This window comes from Recurvomyces mirabilis (assembly GCF_035927965.1).
Source record: "Recurvomyces mirabilis strain CCFEE 5264 chromosome Unknown scaffold_23, whole genome shotgun sequence".
Classification (NCBI taxonomy): Eukaryota; Fungi; Ascomycota; class Dothideomycetes; order Mycosphaerellales; family Teratosphaeriaceae; genus Recurvomyces; species Recurvomyces mirabilis.
The window spans coordinates 1-19,371 of NW_027041957.1; the positions used below are offsets into that span (position 1 = coordinate 1).

The following is a 19,371-nucleotide window of genomic DNA, read 5'->3' on the forward strand; positions in this document are numbered from 1 at the left end:
GGGTTACACATGCACGAACTCTTTGCGTTTATCGTATGATACATATAACACTGCTATGGCCACCAAGCAAAAACAGGAACGCCGACCCGAGCCCCAGTAGCACCAGGACGTGTCTCAAGCGCTTTGATCTCAGTCCAACTCATCTCTATAGTACCCTTATCCCCGTATCCAACACCCAAGAATGAAAACGCCTCGGCGATCTATGCTTCCGCTCCAGATCCTCTATACTGTATACATGTGTGCTATCATTCATCATCCCCCCCCCCGCTTTACAAACCCAGCTCGGGGGAGGAGTGAAGAATGCGTGTGTAGTCAACTACCTAAACCGCCTCATCTCGAAATCCTCCGTCCGACTCCTCCCCACAGCCCGATATCCATCCGGCACATTTCCCGACACCTCCCCCAGACCGCCACTAACAACGGGCGCCGGATGAAGATTACTCTCATTAGTATCCATCCTCCAAGCAGCGGGACTCACCATCCCCGTCCTCGGATCCAAGCGCTCCGACCCAGCGGTATGAGGAGGTGTCTGACCCGCCGTATTCTGACCCGAAGGAACCTCAGGAATATCCGCCATCATACCCCCCTCCATCAAATCCGCCTCACTAGTCCCTGGTCGAAGATTCGAAGCCCCTCCGCGGCCGAAAAACCGGTTCCGATGAATGGAGCCGCCGCCGGGACGAGTAGGGGGATATCTCGATCCCGAATCCGTCGTACTCCTTCTCGCAAGGTTGCCGGGCGTAAAACTCCTCGGGTGTTCACGGGAAGAAGTCCGGCCGATATCCTGACTCCCACTACTACCTTCCTGCGACGCACGTCTCCGTTCCCTACTCTCCGAAGCCTCCAAGATTTCGGCTGGGATACGCGGCCGATCGCGATCTTCATAGACATCCCCCGCGAAGTCCGCCGCGATAAAACTATTCGCCCCCAGACTGAAATCCACCCGCTTATTCATCTGCGCGAGCGATTCACCTCTTGGGCGACCGCCTTTGAGTGCGGAACCGCTGCGGAGTCTGGAGTGCGGCAAAGGCATCTGGGAGCCAGTATGACTTTCATGTCCCGGGACCGGAGCCACAAAAGGCGGATCGTGATACTCCCCATCCTCCCCCTCCGCCTCCTGCTGTTGCTGCTGCTGCTGCTGCTGCTGTCTCGGATCAAACCCACCCGGCTGATCCGGATGCCCCGACTGTCCCATCCCGGGTACAGCATAATGCGGCACCTTCTGCAAATACATAGGAAAACTTTGTTTCAACCCCGGATCACGCATCCTCGGTCCTTCGATGCCGAGCTCTTGCATACTAACCATCATGGCACAAATAAACTTATTCCTCCGTGCCAGACGCAGCCCTTCATTCTGCCAGTTGGATTTGTAGAAAAAGACGACGTTGAGGTTCATACTGTGGACTTCGACGATATCGCGGAGTTCGGTGAGGATATTGCCCTGGTACTCGCGCTTTTCAGCTCGCACGAAATCGAGGAGTTTGTTGCGGAGACCTTCGATTTGGTCGAGGGTGGTGCCGAATTTGATCGTGATGCTGACTGCTTCCGCCAGACCGCCGGAGCGGCGCTGGTTGAGGATGAAGAGGGTATTGAGGTAGCTGTTGGGAGCTTGAACGACGTGGCCTTCCATTTTCTTGAATTCGGTGTAGAGGAGGCTGATTTCTTTGACGAAGTAGTCGTCTCCTCGGCCGAGGGTGCCCGTGTTACCGTAGACGCTGACGCGATCGCCGACGTCAAAAGGATGTTTGACGAAGACAAAGATGACGGATTGGAGGAACTCCTGCGCGGTGACGGAGAAGAGCCAGGAGAGGGCTAGGACGGAGGAGCCGAGGGAGGTGAGGACGCCGGCGGCCGAGGTGGAGATGAGGGAGATGAAGACCAGGACGACGATGATGAAGACGTCGTCTAGCTTGGCGACGACGGAGTCGAGATCCTTGAGCGATGCGGTGATGGATTTGCGCTCGCGCCCAATCTCCACGCAGACGGCTTCCAGCTCGTTCATCGAGATATCCCCATTCATGTCCTTGTCAAACATGCTGAACGCGGCCTCGGCTTCGTCATCGTTTTCGAAGGCGTCCTTCAGATCTTCCGAATACACTGTCTCCGTCTCCTCGCGGGCGAAAGTCCGATAAAGTCGACGAGCCAACACTTGTGCGCCGGGAGTCGTGCCGATAAGCGCGAGCGTGACCTGACTGGGATGTGTGCTCTTGCTCGCTTGCTTTCCAGTAAAGTCACCAGCAACCTTGCCAGCAATATCTCCGAATCGAGTGAAAGCTTCCTTCGTAGTCTTCCCAGCTTCGTTCAACAACTGTCCTGGCGTACGAGCACCCGATGCTGGCCCAGCGGACGGCTGTTCGAACTCGGAATCCTCCATCTGAATCTTCTCCTTTGAGAATTGATATAGCTTCGTCAGGCTACCGATCTGGAACTTGTTGATCTCGATCCTGTCAGCGTAGGTGCGGAGATGGAAGCTGATGGCGATGAGTTGGATGATGATCTTCTCCACGAAATTGAGTACGGCGCCGACGAAAAGCGAGATGATGACTTTATTCATGGGGATCATCCAGTGTTGTGTGCCCGAAGCCGGCGGCTTGACGTGATTACTCATGGTCGGCAGGAAGGAGATCTCGATTGCCAGGAACCAGAAGAATAGGGTGGCGGGTAGCTCGAGCTGCTTTCCCATATCCCGCCACTTTTTGCTGTTGTTCGTAAACAAGCTGGAGACCAATCCAATCGGCCAAGGTAGACACTTTGCCAAGATCCGGCCAGCCCATAGCGTCAGCCATACTATTTCCAGCCAGATCATAAACCACACCAGGTAAACACCTCCCACAGACGCGCTCTTGGCCGGACTGACCAGTGCGCCGATGAGCAGCGGTATGAGCAATATCAAGGTCAACGGAGCGATATACGTCATATACCGAATCAACCAATTCGACTTATGCACTCGTGAGATGAACTTGGCGAAAGCCGAAGCAGGATGTTCCACGGGCTTATAGACCTGCGTCTTCTCATGCACCGGGTTTGTAGCGATATCGAATTCGTCTAGGTGTTCGTCTCGACGTCGGGATCGGGAGCGGTACATGCCATCACCTTCTTCGCTCTTGGTGCGGGAGAGGTCTTGGTTTTCCACTGCTTTTGAGACTTGACGTTCGATCTTGAGCATGGCCAGATCATCGTCTAATCGTTTGGCCTGCTCGCGGTTGACGGAGGGGCTGTAGACGGTGGAGAGAGGGTCACCGGGATCATATTCGGTGGCGACGGTGAGATGACTGCCTGCCCTGGCACGTCCTGTATGCAGTGGCGGGATGTTCTCCTTGTGGTGCTCGAGGTTTGCCTTTTCTTGCTCGCCATCTCCAACCACCGTCCCATCATCATCTGAAGATTTGTTGTCCTGACTGTTGTTGCGGTTCAGTCTGTTCACGTTATAGTTCGGTAACGAAGGACGATCCATGCTTGCTCTGCCATCCTGACTAGGTCGTGCTTGGCTTGTGGTGTATGTTAGTGGTATGTAAGTCGGCTCAGGTCGTTCATCCACGGGGGTAGACATGGTGGCTATCGATCGTGCTCGGGTGGGATGGATATGGACCAATACCGGTCAGTCGTAGCGATAGTACGTCCCAGTGGTGACCTGCCAGCAGTGTCGTGATGTCTGCAACTCTACCGACACATCAAGACTTCCAGCTCTTGGTCGTGCTTGTGTGTTGAAGTATGTGTGGCTGTGACGTCGTCTTGATGTCTTGTAGGCACACGAGCCTGTTTTAAGCTTTCCACGAAGGTTTCGGTACCTCTTCGTTTGTTCCTGGATGCTCCAGGTAAAATGTAGCGACAGTAGTACTAGACAAGGATGATGAGCTGTTGGAAGGAGATGTAGGAAAGCACTACAGTAGAGGGCAATATAATAAGATACTAGCAAAGGAGAATACTGTAGAATCGCCCAAATCCTCGCGATTCGTTATCGCGATGGTGAACAGTGCACAGCAGGGTCCGTCTGTTCGTTGAATGTGCCAAGTCTGCTACGACCACCACTGTGTCAGACCGGCGTGCGTGGGAAGAGAGTCGTCCACACACACGCTGTGACATCCCACGCTTCCGTGTCTCTTTGGGAAGATAGAAAATAGCACAATGTTCGCAGGCCATGCGTCACTGGGCTCCGCTTGTTCCTGGAAATACCCAGAAGCGCTGAAATTCTCCGATTCACGTTTGAAGACGCGTACGCCGTCTCCACCACCTGCAGTCGCTCGTAGACGGATCAAAGTGTGATTTACGCGAAGCTTTGCCTTGTATAGATTCAGTGACACTTTCGGTCGGCATCAGCTTACTTTTCAGGAGACTTGCATCCCCAACGGACGATCGGGCCAGTCAGGACGGCGTGGACGGCTTGCCGAAGTATGCTACGGTTTCAAAAGTGCTGCACGCCACCCGCTTACTCCGATAGGACTCCTCCTCAGTCCGATATGAGCGACACAGAGCCGACGTCTGAGATTCACAAACCTCTGAGATTGCCTTGGCATTTCTCGCGAATACTACTCGGTCGATCAACCTCGTAGAAATCAATGCTCTTCCGACATGCTGTTGGTCAATGGACGATGTGTGCTTCGCGAACATCTAGCTTGGCTTCACGAACCTCTGAGACGAGCGCTAGAGAGGTGTGATTATTCGCCGTCGGCGACCTACTCCCAGGCAGTATGTATGGTAGACCACCATGCTCCCGTGCCTTCATCGTCTCCAGACTTCGACGATATGGTCCTACAACGCACACGGAAAACATGACTTCATCGGCCCCCGTGTTGACCTCTCCCTGGTACGCTTGTCTTGCCAACATACAACTCAGGATGTAGATATTGCTGCACAGTTGCTCCCAACAGGCCCAGACCCACTGACGACCAAATCCAATGCGTTTGCGTTACGTCGTAGACATCCTTTCGCCCGCTCTATCGGCCTACTTGGCTCGTGAATATTATCCAGCCGTTCAATGGTTGACACCATCTAGCCCACGGTGAAAACAGCAGGGCTTTCAAGTAGCTCTTGGCGTAGACACTACAGCCTCTTGCGCGCTCAGCGTGCCTCCTCAGGCATAAAAGGTGGACGCTACAAAAAGAACCAAAGACCAGAACATATCGCCACTGCTGCTGCTGCTGCTGCTGCTGCAACTGCCTCATCACTTCGTAAGACACCAGGTAACGTCCTATGTGAGCTTGTAAACGACGAGCATGAGTACAAAGGGTAGATCACGTTTGTGATTCGTGACAAAAGATAGGCAGCGACACCAGCATCTCTCTACTTCTAAAGATCACAGAAATGACCCTTCTCAAGGAGACGGATCAACCCTGACAGACCAGAAGAACACAGACACGGACGATCGACCGAAGCTTGTCTCTGATCAGCGCCTCTTCTCGGAAGGAATGCCAGACGTGAGGGATGTAGACGCTACTCCAATCGCCCCAGCCACACAGACAGCCGCCACATCTACCGACACACCGACGACCACGACAACACCAGGAGTCTGCAGGCGTATAGCGTACATCTACAACTGCAAACACGCCTACATCTCTCCACCCTGCACCTGCTGTCCAACCCAACCCCTCACACTCATTCCTCGCAACCCCAACACCACAAGCCAAGAAACCCTCTCTTACTTCTTGCACACCTTCAATCGCACAAGATTCAAGCACGAGTGGCTCTGGGTGCCAGGACCTCGACATCGACATCCGCGAGGAGCTCGCCAAACAGAATTACCAAGAGAAGCTTGGGATCTGGGGCGCGGATGACGAGGACACGATTACGGACGCCCGGGAGTATGAGAGGATGCGGAGGAATAGTGAGAGGTTGGGTCAGTCGATTGATAGGGATGAAGAGGATATCGATGGTTGGATGCAGGTTGAAACTAACATCACATCAGCGTGATTCGATGTGATCGGGGTTTAGCAGCAGGCAGCAGCTCAGCGAGTTTGTAGAAGCCTTGCAAAAACCGCCATTCTCTGATGTATTTACGAGAGGTACACGCAACAATCGCTAAGCCAGTGAATCAAAACCCAACTACCTCAAAAATCTCAAACCTCCTTCCCCTCCTTCTCCGGATCCTTACTATTAACCCTACTACCATTAGCACCCTCCTTCTCAAAAGCCGTCCCACTCGAATCATCCTGTTCCTCCTCCTGCTGTGGTGGACCAGCCCCACCTGCAGCCACCATCTGCTGCTCACCCTCACCCCCAACATCCCCACCCATCCTAGCCTCCTCATCCCTCCGCTTATCCTGCTGGATATCCAACGCCGGAGCGAACTTGGATTTAGCTCGGATACTTTTACCCTTGGCGTAGAGGATGAAAGGGACGGGGATGAAGGCCGTGGCGACGAAGCCGAGGAGGGTCATGCCCCAGTTTATGCCGATGCCTTCGAACATGTATGTTGCTGTTTGGCGGGAAAAAGGAAGATTAGTAGATGTTGGTCCGGGGGGGCGAGGGGGGGGGGCCTTTTTAAGTGTACTTACCGAAGAGCGGGAAGACGGCGCCGAAGATGGATCGCATGATGGTGTTGGCGGCGATGGCAGATGCGGCGAACATGAGGTAAGAATCGATAATGTAGTTTAGACCTTATATCAGTGAGTCAGCCGTCTGGTCCATGTCCGTGGCAAAGGTGACCTTACATTGCAAGAAGACGGTGTAGATGCCGAACCCAATGAACAGGCCCGCGGCGATCGATGCCCATGGGCTGACGTTCTTGTTATACCCTGCCCAGCCGAACCAGAAGAGGCCTAAAAGACTGGGTCAGTTCAGGTGCTCGAAGGTAGGTTTCCCCATGGGACCCACCGATCGCGAAGACAATACCACCCGCCATAGCAAGCGGCAACCTCCACTCCGGCACCGGGATATTGTTGTTCGCTTTCAGCTTCTTGACGTAGCCACCGTTCATGCCTACGACAATGCTCACACCAACAACCACGCCGATGAGCAGAGCAAAGTATGGCAGCCCGCTAACTCCCAAACTGAAGCCGTAGATCTGACCATACGTGATGCCGTAGGCGGTGAGGTTGAGGTAGAGCAAGCCATAGATGAAGGACATGTAGACCGTGATGATCAGGATGATCGGCTCGGTGAAGAGGATCCTGATAGGACGAGACAAATTTTTGCTTAGTAATTCCTTAATGTCGACCTCGACCTCCTCCTGCTTAGCATGGATACCCCAGTTCCTAGTGAGACGGCGGAGTTGTGAAGCCTTTTCCACAAGGATCACCGGACCATAGGTCTCTTTTTGGAAGAAAGCTGCGAGAACACAAGCAGTCAATCCTATAATACCTGGAATGTAGGCAGTCCAGCGCCAACCAAGGTATGATTTGGTGATGAAACCGCCAATGAATGGCCCCATGAAGGGACCGCCCATAATCGTCGCCGCTTGAAAATCATCGTGGTTAGCAAGTGGGAAGATACTAGGAAGTGATGGAATGCTTACAGAAGAGGGCGACGGCGATACCACGGACTTCCTGATCACGGTTAGCAGGAGTGGACACACCAGGGTGAGTCCTGAGATGCTTACATTGCTAAACATGTCGGAGAAGACAGCCGCAACGATAGTAAGTGGTGCTGAGCCGAAAGTGCCGGCGAAGAAGCGGGAAATCATCAAGGTCTGGTAGTCCTTGGCAACGGCGACAGCGATATTGAAGATACCTGATGCGGTCAGTAGAGGACAGGCTTCCATTCAATTGCTTGAGCATACCGAATCCAAACGCAGCAATGATCAACGGCAGCCTCCTCCCATACAACTCAGACATCGGAGCAAAAATGATCGGCCCAAAAGCATAGCCAAGCACAAACAGCGAGGTCCCCAGCGTAGCCACTTCGCGTCCGACATGAAACTGCATAGCCACAGCCGTAGATGCCGAAGAGAAAATGGAAGAAGCAAAAGTAGCACCGAAAGCATTCAAGATGAGAATCCCAGCGATAATCAATTTCTGCCTCAGCGGCCAGTTCTGGGGGTGCATAGGATCGTCATGCCCATCGAACTCGACAACATACTCCTCGCGATCCGGCAGCGGTTGTGGATAAGGCTTCCCGCCACCGAAATTGGGCAGTTTTGCCGCTTGCGAGGTGCCGGTCTTAGTGGTGCCGACGGTGAGGGAGTGCTGGAGTCGATGGTCGCCGATGCGTTGTATAGCGGTAGGATGGCGGTCGAGGTAGTTCATGATCTTATCTTCGACTTGGGTTGAGGTGCCAGAGGTGATAGTTGCAGCGGAGTCGAGCCGTCGATTTCGCATTCGGGGTTGGCCGCCGATTTCTTCTCGCTCGACGGACGAGATGGAGGAGCCGCTGGTGACGGTGGACATGTGTCGGCCATCGTGGTGAGATTCAATCTGCTCGATAGGCTCGGCGGGCTCCTCTGCTTCTTCTATAGCCTCGCTTTGCTGCTGCTGCTGCTGCTGTTGCTGGAGTCGTCGCTGTTCGTCCTGCGTACGGAAGGCATTATATTCTCGTTCCAGTCCTGCATCGCCTCCATAGTGTTGCGCTCGTCCAGGGTAAGCTTCATGTAATGCGTGCGCAATGTCTGCGTCCTCACGCGTGAAAGACATGGTTGCCAGAAGATCCTGCTACCCGCACGATTCCGGTCCAGGTCTGCTTGCTGAGGCCAATTTCCAGTATTGCAGAACGGCCCAGGTCAAGAGTCACGAGAGTGTCGACGATCTAATGCTACACCAGGGAATGCGCTGCCGGCGGGACGGTGTAGGTATAAGCTATACAAGCAACATAGCTATCTCTTGACAAACGGTCGGTGCTTCTGCGCATTCGCGAAACTCTCTGTACCGCCACCATCGTCATTTAACCACTACGGGGTTTCGGTGCTCGAAAAGCAGTCTCTACCCGCGGCCTTACGAAACACCTCAACACTTCACTGCGACAGCGGCCATAGCATGAACTTTGAGTTGTGGTATCTCCTCCATGCGCGTACATCTGCGTAGTCGCACACCCTTAACTCCACAGGCCGAGTCCTCGAGTGAGCGGAGACAAGAGCACCCGAGCAACGCAATTCGGCGGAATTATCTTGACCCCCTCTAAATTAGCCAAATTGATTGTCGAACTCGCTTCCGAACGTCGGTGGCTGCTGGCAAGACATCGCGCTTTCTTACTCAGCGTACGTGCATCGAAGCCCTACACTTCGAAATTAGGCCTAAAATCGTTGAGGCAAGGCTCTGTTGACAAACGAGCCAATGGTACGACTCTCCTTCCTTTCAATCTGCAAGACCATGGCATGATTACCGTCCTCAAACTCACCAGTCAGTCTGTCTGTCCATTGCGGGATCCTTGTGCTGAGTCATGTCTTAGGGTTAGGATTTGGGTAAGCTCTTCACATCAACAACGACGCTGCGCACAAAGTCATCACACGTGCGATGAGAAGTTGGGTCGATACGGATTGGTGAGAGGTCCCTTCACTCGTTTACTTGTAGACTCTCAGCATGAGCGACCAAAATACATACAAGAAAAGCTCCGGAAAAGCTATGGGTGGCGTCGTTGGTGGTCAAAGTCTACCGGAACGGGGTCGAGAGGACAACGACATTCGAGATATCGAATAGAGTCCATGGTACTCAGGCTATAGAAGCAACAAAGATGGATGTTCCTGATGGCACTGCATTTCTGCTACGCATGAAGAGCATTGTCTCACTGATTTGTTCCTTTCAGACGCCAGCCAGCTGTGTCCCACCTTACCAGCTGGCGGTATACGTATATGCAGGTCGAAACTGAACATGCGATTCAATCTCCTCTGCATATACTGCTTGTGCGGGCCAAGATAACGTCCGTCAAGAGTTGAACATCTCACTCGTACATCTATCGTAAGGGGCCTGTGATGGAGATACCCTTTGCATGTCAGTAGCGACAGGGGCCGATACTCGAACGACATCGAGTGCAACAGCTTGTAGCAGCATCGAATGTCGGATCCTGCCTCCTCGCACCCTGCTAACGTTTCTCGCATGCCCAAAGCACTTCCCAGACGCCTCACTTCCTGACCTCGAAAGTCGTACAGACAGTTTTGCACACAGGCGACACGATCTGCAACGAGGCGGACCACATGTCGTGCACGCAGCGAGAAGAACGCCGGCACATCCATGTGCATTTCGGCATGCTGAGGCTGGGACGTCGTACCAAAAGCCTGCAGGTCGCCATGATGGGGTGAACACAAGGGCTGGAGATTTGTACGACTTGGATGGTGGGCGCTGTAGACAGGAAGATTGTCAGAGGCGGACTCGGCTTCGAACTGAGGAGAGTAGGAAAGCCACGTCGTCGGGTCTGTATATTCTCGGTCGGTTCAGTAGGATCGGAGACCATTGACTTCATTCCACGCCTCTCTACATAATCCCTTCCACTTCATCTCAACCACGAAGGGCTGACGTAAGGTCGTCAGCATACGATACCGTACCTCCAGGCTGGGCTTACCGTAGCTCTGGTAGAATGTAATATCCCATTCCCGACGAAGATGATGCCGATCGGTAACGGCAGGCACAAGAAGTGATCACGTTCTGTGCAATCTGATCGTCGACGAATGAGAAGCGCAGCGCAAAGAGACTTTCGAGGTGAGCGGCAAGGGTCTCGCGTGCTCAGACTGTCAGGCACACGCCCGCGTGAAATCGGAGGTTGCGAAAGATCGTCCCTGGCGGTTTTCGAGGTAGTTGTCGGTGAGGCTGTAGACGAATATTCTGTGGAACCTCATCTCGTGAATACGTTTTGTGTTTTGCGCACTTTCGATGGCTAAGATGAGGATCATACCATTTTCTTCACGATTGTGGTTGACTTCTTTGCTCCTGCTTCTGACTCGGTCGCTTCGGCCGATGACGAATTTCGATCTCGACCTAGCCGCCGCGACCTCGGGAGGCTGCCGTCGGCATCCATAACTCCAGCCTTCGCCAATCAACTTCCACCTGCTCACCTTCACCAATCACATAGCCCCGACGCGATCGAGCGCGACCAGTCACGAAAGGCCATCAATTCGAAGCTCGGTAGCGCAGGCACCACACGATTATCTGGCAAAGCAAAGCAAAGCAGTCCAGCAGTTCAGGTACGTTGTAGAGGAGTAACGTGACGGGACGGCCATGCGACGAAGAAACGATGGGCTGGGACATTCAGGTCTCACCTCGCTCAGCCAGTCCACCGCCATTCACGCGCAGTGGCGGTTGCCGCGCATGACGTCGCGACGTTCAATGATATTGTTACGATGCTAACAATGATGAATAGTAGAATATATTCGCCCCCAAACAGTAGCAGCAGCGAAGAAGAAATCACACGAGGTAAGCTTAACCCGCGCTCGTCTTGCACATGTATTGCGACCCAAAGCACGCGGCGGAGCTGCCACGAAAGCTTTGCTTGAGCAGAGGTCGTCCCGCCAAACGCGACCACGATGCGAAAGATGCACGTCCGCCTGCTACAGTCAGTCAGCGCATCACCGCTCTGCTGTCACATGGCAGCTGTGGCGGTGTTCGCTCTGATCTCTGATCGCTTACGACGGACGGTGATGCGCTGGCCCGGCTAAGCACGATTGGAGGGCGATGCGCTGGCATATGCATACTACCCGCAACCAAGCCTGTCCTCTCTACCTCACCTGCTCGCTGTCCATCCAATTGCTGCGCGATCGCATTGCAATCATGTATATCGTCGACGGTCCGCTGATGCTTAAGCCAGTAATCTTCCCGCCCGCCAATTCTACCGCCCTCCTCCACGCGATCTGACTGGGTACGCCTCACTCCACCTCCATCCTCCCCGCCGCCGGCCACCCGCATTGCCTTCATGCTACACTGCCCTGCACCGCCTCACTCATTGCGACGCTCCTCGCTGGCAGACTAGGCTTCCTCCGAGGTTGTCCCTGCGCGAGTGCGTGTCAAAGCAGTGCAGGTAGCCCGTTACCGACGGGAGGAAGCGTGAAGGTAGGACGGTGGCGCCTATACTTCACTGTGCATGCCTTCTATTCATTAATTGGGCCGCAACCTAAGGCTAACTAGTCGACGCGTTTGACAGCACAGCCAATCCCTCGTCACTATATCGACCTCTGCTCATCACTACTGTATCTTGCCTGCGGTAGCATCCATCGCCGTCACGCGCCTCGAACCGCAACCTTGATTACGTTGGCACTCTCCATATCTCGCCATGGAGTCCTACGCGCCGTATCATCCACAACAAGCTCCGACATATCCCCACCCCCATACACAATCACAACAGACGCACGCGAGTCCTGTCATGCAGACACAACAACAGCCCAACTACGCGCAACATCAACAGCAATCGCAGATGGCTGGACAACATATGATGATGCAGCCTGGCTACAACCCAGCGTATGGCATGCCACAGCAGTTTGCGAGTGTGCCGCACGCTGCTGCAATGGCGACAGCAGCAGTGTCTGGATATCCTGCGTATACCATGCCAGAGTCAGCCATGCAAGGCTCGCTGCATCAGACGTCGCCACGGATGCAGCAGCTGAAGACTGACGGGTCGGGGATACAAAGACCCAATCCACAGTCTCCACGAGCACAGGCATCGATGAATGTGCCTCATAGCATGGGTGCGCCGATGCAGATGCCGCCAGCACAATCGATGCCGAATAGTATGCCACCACAGATGCAAGCTCAGCAAATGCAGCAAGCCCGAAGGATGTCACATACTGTTCCTAGTCCAGCAGTACCCTCTCAACAAGTGCCGCCTTCGATGAGTGCGCCACCACGACCACCAACAGCACAATCAGCTCTGCCACCTCCACAAGTGCAACAACGAAGTCCGGAAGTTCCAGTGGCAGGAACAGCAGAAGAGTCGCCACTATACGTCAACGCCAAACAATTCCATCGCATCCTGAAAAGGCGTATGGCACGCCAGAAACTGGAGGAGAACCTACGACTTTCGAGTAAGGGCCGGAAGCCGTATCTGCACGAGTCCAGACATAACCACGCCATGCGCCGACCTCGTGGTCCAGGTGGCAGGTTCTTGACAGCAGACGAGGTCGCACAGATGGAGGCGAAGGGTGCCATCCGTCCCGACGGAACGGTAGATCTCAGCCAGCTACCCGAGTCGTCACTGAACGGGAGTGCGAAACGAAAGGCTGCGTCGGGTAAGAATGGTGCGGCGAACAAGAAGCCCAAGCCTCATCATAGCGAGGAAGATGAGGAGGATGAGGATGACGAGGGTTAGGGTGGCGTGCCTTGTACATTTTGATGGGATCGAAACAAATCTCCTTTGTGGGTTTGACTTGATGGGTCGGGGCAGCAACAGCACATGCAAGCCACCACTACGATATAACGCAGCGCTGGGAAAGGGATGTCATTGCTTTTGGGATTTGTCAGAGGTATATGGGAATTGTTGCTGCGCAAGCAGATCACTTGAAGGAGGGGTTTCAGTACGAGGGTAGAGTTGCGCATAGGGACGAGAGACTGATGGATGGATGGATGGATGGATGGATGGGGGAGTGGGCGTTTTTTGGCTGGTCACTCTTTTGATACCCCTCTTCTACAATGTCATTGCAGCTGGTCCTGCTTGTTTTAATTCTTTGCTTGCGGACTGTCAGTTACATGTGTGTATGGCAAGAAGAACTTGTAAATCGAACACTCAAGTCTCGTCCTAAGATACCCCGTGCACGTGACCACTCTCACACTTGGTAGGAGAGCTTTGCGGAGAAGACTCCCGAGAACTTGCATACGACTTCCGAGCTTGAAACATCACGAATGTAGCCAGATAACCAGCACAACTACGAATACTCCAACCACCTTACGAACGAATAAACATGATCTGTCAACGCTGTCTCCAGCGCCTCGCTGCGCGCCGCAAACCCATCCCCTCATCATCATCCACCTCCTCGACAACCACAACCACAAAAATCAGCACAACCCGACCCTTCACCCATTCCAGCCGAAACCCCTCCCAACAAACCGCCGTAGACCCGTCCCCCCCACCACCGACCGACCCAGTCCCCCGAACATCCAAAGGCGCACCCGCCGCCCTATCGGTCCCGGCTGTGGCACAACCCTTCAGCACGCCCTTGACACCAAAACCCAATACAGCTGAACTACCTATCTCGAGGAACCCGAAAACGACAGCGACAGCGACACCGACAGCAGCGAAACAAACACCAAGGAGCTCTGTGCTAGCGGGTACAGTACTCAAAGGGTTGAATTTCATGAAGAATAAACCTGATCCCGTGGCGGGGGAGGATGGGGAGTATCCGGGTTGGTTATGGGGGATACTCGAGGGAGCTGGGAAGAAGGAGGGGGAAGGGAGCAGTGCTGGGGATGTTGATGGGGATTTATTCGGTAAGCAAACACCCGTATAGTCCGGTCTCAAGTCCATGAGAACGAAACGCATGAGATAAAGAGAGGGGAAATTTTGCTGACGTGAGGATGATGTGTGAAACAGCCAAATCGAAAAAACAACGCCAGCGAGCCGCCAAAGCGCTGCGCAAACAGCAAGCCCTGCACCCGGAGTCCCTGGTCCCGAAAGTTCCTCTCTACGAACAGAGTATCGATCTTCCAGCAGGCGATGGGACGGTAGAGGGAGCTATGCAGGCTGGTGAGGCGAGGGGGGGGTTGAATCAGAGTATGCGGGGTATGAGGCGGAAGAAGATCAAGGAGGATAATTTCTTGAGGGGGATGGGATGATTTGATGATTTGGTCGTTTTTGATTGAGTGGGGATCTGGGGGCTGGGGGTTGGTGAGGCGGCATTATTGTTTGGTATTTTTGAGCTGTGGGGTGGTATGGAAGGTGAGAAAGCACGGCGCATATCGTCATTACGCTTTCACCTGTTAGGGGTATCATCTCGCGGAAAGCAAAGAAGGAGAATTACAAGCCTGTGAGATGGTTGTCAGCACTGAATTGAGATTGAGATAGTGGTTGGGAGGGTGACCTACTCGCTCAAAACGCATTGCGTTGCGGTCCAGTATCGCTCAATTCCCAAACCCCTTGCGCACCCAATAGTCATGCCCTGCCAAACGCCCAACTCCACGCACCATTCCAACCTGAGCTCTGAGTTCATCGCCTCATTGCCATAGCACCTCATCGGAAAAGCGACAGCCATGCTACTCGTGACCACCATGCTCTATTCGTCCCAAGCACCTCTCATTAACATCGTCAGGTTCGCCACCTCACTCATAGCCCGCCCTTCCTTGCTCCGCCGCTCGCTTGCTCGTGAGCAAAGGGAGAGAGAATCTTACCCTTTGATCAGAAAGCTTCGATTCCAACCGCAACAATATCATGCACAAGGTCATCCGCCTCGTCGAACTCCTGCCCATCACTGTGCTCCTCATCGACAACAGTCTCCTCATCAGAATCTGCAGAACGAATCAGTTGGTCCTTTGAAGAGATTGGCGACCGAAGACTTACCAGCATCATCCCCGCCACCACTCATCATAGAACGATCGTACACTCCCTCCGTGACTGCAAATTGCACCCTCTGCACCTGACTTCCTTGCGCAGAGTCGATGCGAGCAGCTGAATTCCGTAAGCGTAGCTGTTTGAGATCATTGGCGTGCAAAAGGATGTCCGTTAGAGCTTTTGCCGCCGGAGATGGCGGTTTTGGGCAGACGATGGATCTGGATATGCTCTGTAGAATGCTTCGAGGTAGGATGTTCGCGATACTGGATGGCACGTCGTTTAAAGTGCTGTTCGAAAGAATCGGTGGCATGCTGTTCACTCCGCTACTCGGGATGCTGTGTGGTATGCTGCGTGGAGTGCCGTAAGACAAGCTGTTCGGCAAGCTGGGTGGGATTGTGTGAGAGATGCTGCTAGGAATATCGTTTGAGATGCTGTTCGGAAGGCTGGGCAGATAACACCTGGTAATGCTTTCCGAGATGCCGCTCGAGATGCTGCAGGGAATGTCGCTGGTGATGCTGTTCAGGATTTCGGCCGGGATACTGTTCTCGTCATCCTCTGCATCGCAATTGGGACTGCTACTTCGGATGCGATTGATGCTGTTGGTATCGCTGTCCACAACGGTGCTCAGGACGCTTTCCACGAAGCTCTGCGGGAGAGTTTGAGACATGCGAGCGACGCTGTTGGAGACGCTGTCGAATTGCTTCGTCAGCTGTACCATTGGGTCGATGTAAGTTGGGAAGGGCATCGTGTCGACCGATCCTGCTGCGTCTGACTGACGCTTGGGCCGTGGAGGGACCGTAATAGCTGGCGTAGTAGCCTGCTTGGACATGTCTGCCATCTGTGCATCTGGCTTAGCCTTCGTGATTGGCACGTGGACCTGTCTTCGCGCTGCTGGCAGCACCACACGACGAGGGCAAGATGCCCTTTTCTGTCTCGCCATTTGCGGTGCCAGGTGTCGAGGAACAGGCGTGTCTGGCATGACTTGTCCCGGAATAAAGCCAGTAGCTGGCCGTGGAGCCATCGTACGCACTTGCTGCAATGGCTGCGGCTGTCCTCCACCATGAGGAGCCGCCTCGATCTCCCGGAGAGCCTTCATTCGCAGGCGGTCCATGACGTTGAACTTCGATTGACTGAGCCTGATCTCACATGCATCAGCCTTCTTAGCCAGATGGTCTTCTGCTTTGATCAGCATCTTCGCAACTTCCTGCTGGGTTCGCTTCATCTGGGCATTTTCGAAGCTCGTAGGTTGCTGCCAAGGGTTGAGCTTCGCATTGATCTGCACTTGGACGAAGCGCCTCCAGAACGCCTGGGCTTGACCTGCCGTGACTTCTGAGAGCTTCTCAGCAGCCACGTACTCGCGCTGCAGCTCTACACGACTAGCAGCTTCGATGTTATCTTCGTACCATTGTCTGCTGCGATCGGTCACATAGGTCGGGCTGAGTCCAGGCAAGAGTACAAAATCCTTATCTGCAACGGCTACAGATGGGTCGTTGCCAGTGTGGGAGAGATTCCGGTGCATCTTAGCAGGCCAAGCACCTAGCTCCTCGCACCATGTGGCCTTCTTCCAGCTATTGATCAGCGCCTCGCGCTTAGCATGATCTTCCAACCACCACTGATCGTCGCCCCAGATTCCTGGATCGCCGCGGAAAGGTCTGCTCTCCTGCGTCCATGCCGGTTGTTGCTGTTCAGCCCTGGCAGAAGATGAGAAAATATGCCATGGTTTTCTGGTCTTGGAGACGACACGAACCTTCTGTAGGGTATTGCTTCGTTGGCGGCCCATGATGTCTTGGATGAGAGCCTCGCACGGATCTCGCTTCACGATCGGTGCTGCCCTTAAGCCGAAGTTTGGTGGCTTCTTGGTGGGATCTGGGAGGTCGTACGGGCTTTGCTCGTCCGCGGCAGGAGACGCGAGCACCATTCCTGATACCGTATCGGTCGCAGCTGTGAGCGGCACGTAAGACACAGACCATGCTGGCGCAGTGTTGGTAGTGATCGTGACGCCGAGCTCGGTCTGACGCGAAAAAGGTAGTACATGATCCAGTACAAATGGCTTCACAACCATGCTGACTGTCATGCTGGTCGTATCCTGCCTGAATTGCGAAAAGTGGTAGCACTTTGCGCCCTGTTTGAGAAATTCAGTCAGCTGGAAGCTTAGACTAGTGAATCTCGGTGCGCTTACCAAACCTGCGAGCTCCTCCTTGATACTCTTGAATGGCTCTACTTGGTACTGTGCAACAGTAAAGCGGATGTCGACATCGATAAAGTCGTGCGCTGCGAGCTTCTGAGCCCACGTGCTACGCGCCTTTCTGATCTCTTCGCGCAGCCTCTCATTCCGAACATGCGGACGGGCACGCAGACTTAGTCTGTTGACTGCTGCTGAAGGGGGAAGGCGACGGGCCTCAAGCAGCGGGCGGATCTCATCATCACTAAGCTCGAGTCTGATCTGGAGGGCGATAGGGGTCGCTGAAGTGGGGTCGATGTCGAAGACAAGGCCCTGTAGCATTGTGAAGATAGTGTTGTAACGGATGTTGGGCAGCACGCGCTCGGCAGCGTTATGGTCGTGATGAAGGCGCTTGTACTCCTCATCGAAATCGCGGTACGCCGCTTGGAACTCTTCTGATCCGCGGTCGAGATCAGCGAACCGGTCGCTGTCGTGGCTTGATTGTGACATTGCTGTTGTGAGAGTGGTAGTGACGGTGTGTGTTCATGCGAATTACGAGTCCATGCGCCAAAAAGTAATGAGCGTTTGTGACAAAGGAGAGTGATGTATTTTGGGCAGAAGTGCGAGTGAATCGCAATTCACATATCAATCTCAACCTACCGCCAATTGATCGAAACAAGGTCCGAGCACTTGACCATCCAACGTCATCAGGTGCTCAGGTTCGTGAAGCTGAGGAAGGAGCGCGAGGTGGGTGGCAAATTTGATGGTAATTCACTGAGGAGCATCTCGAACGAAAGTCGTCCAGAAGTCCTGACAGCATCCTTTGGAGGCGTGCATGTTGGTTATAGGTCAGCGAAGATGCTTCATCATGCCATGGTAATGCTACAGGAGAAGGGGAGGTGGAATGGGAAAGAGCGTTGATGTGCCGATGTCATCGAAAGCATTTTTCAATCCCCTTCCACTATCCTTCCTATCCCTTTGTATCTGCTGTAGGCCATCTGATCTGCCTTGGTGATGTGAATGTTATGTATGCAGACTCTTGAGATGATGAGGAGTGAGAAGAGATGAAGTTCATACATTTCAGACGCGTGAAGTGAAGATGCCGGGCCGACAGAGCCGCAGGAACGCGCCTTCTCCTTTCGATACTCAACATCATCCTCCTCGTATGCATCGATTATATCTCGTGAAGGTTGTCGAAGGCAGATGTGTATAGCGGGCCTCATCGTTCCAGAATGGCAATAATGGTAGCCCACGATACATCAAGGCAGCCTCTCGAACCGACGAGGGACCGTACCAAGCTCACTCCAGCCCCGATGGTTACTCGTGCAGGCCGAAAGTGAGAGATTGGATGTGCTGCTGGGATGAGGACTCAGCGTTCAGATGACTCTCGTAGGGTCGAGCAGCGAGTTCCGGTGGCCTAGAATGCAGAGCAGAGCATACAGTGATGAGAGCTCGTGAAGAGGTGATGCGACGTCCAGCCAGAAACGAAATGGGGGGTTCCCTACACCTTGCTACCACTCTGCCTCAACAAATCCGATATCTTGGATGAACTAGACCATCTACATCACTGTGAACCATAGCCAAATCGCCACGGAACACTGTTCTCGGCAGGCTTATGCGAGAAGCTGCACTTCAGTCGCTCCTTCCTCAAGCAGATTTCAGCTTCACCTCATCTCACCTCACTACGACTAGCGTTGAGCTTATCTCACAGCCCCACCAGCTCAAGATCTCGAGAACATCAAGCCCTTGTCAAGCTTCTCTCTTCCACCACATACAAAACGCATCGTCGTATCGCAACTACACCCGTGTTGTGGGACGACCTGCGTTTGTGTACACTCACCTGCCGACCGGCTGCCACGCAACATCACACCATAAACTTTGAC

At 53.8% G+C, this 19,371-nt stretch overlaps 5 protein-coding genes across 5 annotated transcripts; 2 read left to right on the plus strand and 3 right to left on the minus strand.

Moving 5' to 3' along the window:
* Nucleotides 1-316: 316 nt before the first annotated feature.
* Nucleotides 317-3,550, minus strand: LTS14_007899 (uncharacterized protein; the record flags this gene model as incomplete). Its single annotated transcript, XM_064840588.1, has 1 exon — nucleotides 317-3,550. One exon carries the CDS (start codon nucleotides 3,548-3,550, stop codon nucleotides 317-319), a length of 3,234 nt encoding a protein of 1,077 aa, XP_064691619.1.
* Nucleotides 3,551-6,053: 2,503 nt separating this feature from the next.
* Nucleotides 6,054-8,564, minus strand: LTS14_007900 (uncharacterized protein; the record flags this gene model as incomplete). Its single annotated transcript, XM_064840589.1, has 7 exons — nucleotides 6,054-6,412; nucleotides 6,492-6,593; nucleotides 6,648-6,755; nucleotides 6,811-7,392; nucleotides 7,451-7,481; nucleotides 7,535-7,665; nucleotides 7,715-8,564. The coding sequence occupies 7 exons, from the start codon at nucleotides 8,562-8,564 to the stop codon at nucleotides 6,054-6,056; spliced, it is 2,163 nt and encodes a 720-aa protein (XP_064691620.1).
* Nucleotides 8,565-12,123: 3,559 nt separating this feature from the next.
* HAP2 (Transcriptional activator) lies at nucleotides 12,124-13,155 on the plus strand (the record flags this gene model as incomplete). Its single annotated transcript, XM_064840590.1, has 1 exon — nucleotides 12,124-13,155. One exon carries the CDS (start codon nucleotides 12,124-12,126, stop codon nucleotides 13,153-13,155), a length of 1,032 nt encoding a protein of 343 aa, XP_064691621.1.
* Nucleotides 13,156-13,744: 589 nt separating this feature from the next.
* On the plus strand, nucleotides 13,745-14,615 carry LTS14_007902 (uncharacterized protein; the record flags this gene model as incomplete). The annotated part of the gene is made up of 2 exons (XM_064840591.1): nucleotides 13,745-14,270; nucleotides 14,374-14,615. 2 exons carry the CDS (start codon nucleotides 13,745-13,747, stop codon nucleotides 14,613-14,615), a joined length of 768 nt encoding a protein of 255 aa, XP_064691622.1.
* Nucleotides 14,616-15,174: 559 nt separating this feature from the next.
* Nucleotides 15,175-17,998, minus strand: LTS14_007903 (uncharacterized protein; the record flags this gene model as incomplete). The annotated part of the gene is made up of 2 exons (XM_064840592.1): nucleotides 15,175-15,284; nucleotides 15,337-17,998. 2 exons carry the CDS (start codon nucleotides 17,996-17,998, stop codon nucleotides 15,175-15,177), a joined length of 2,772 nt encoding a protein of 923 aa, XP_064691623.1.
* Between the last annotated feature and the right edge of the window lie 1,373 nt (nucleotides 17,999-19,371).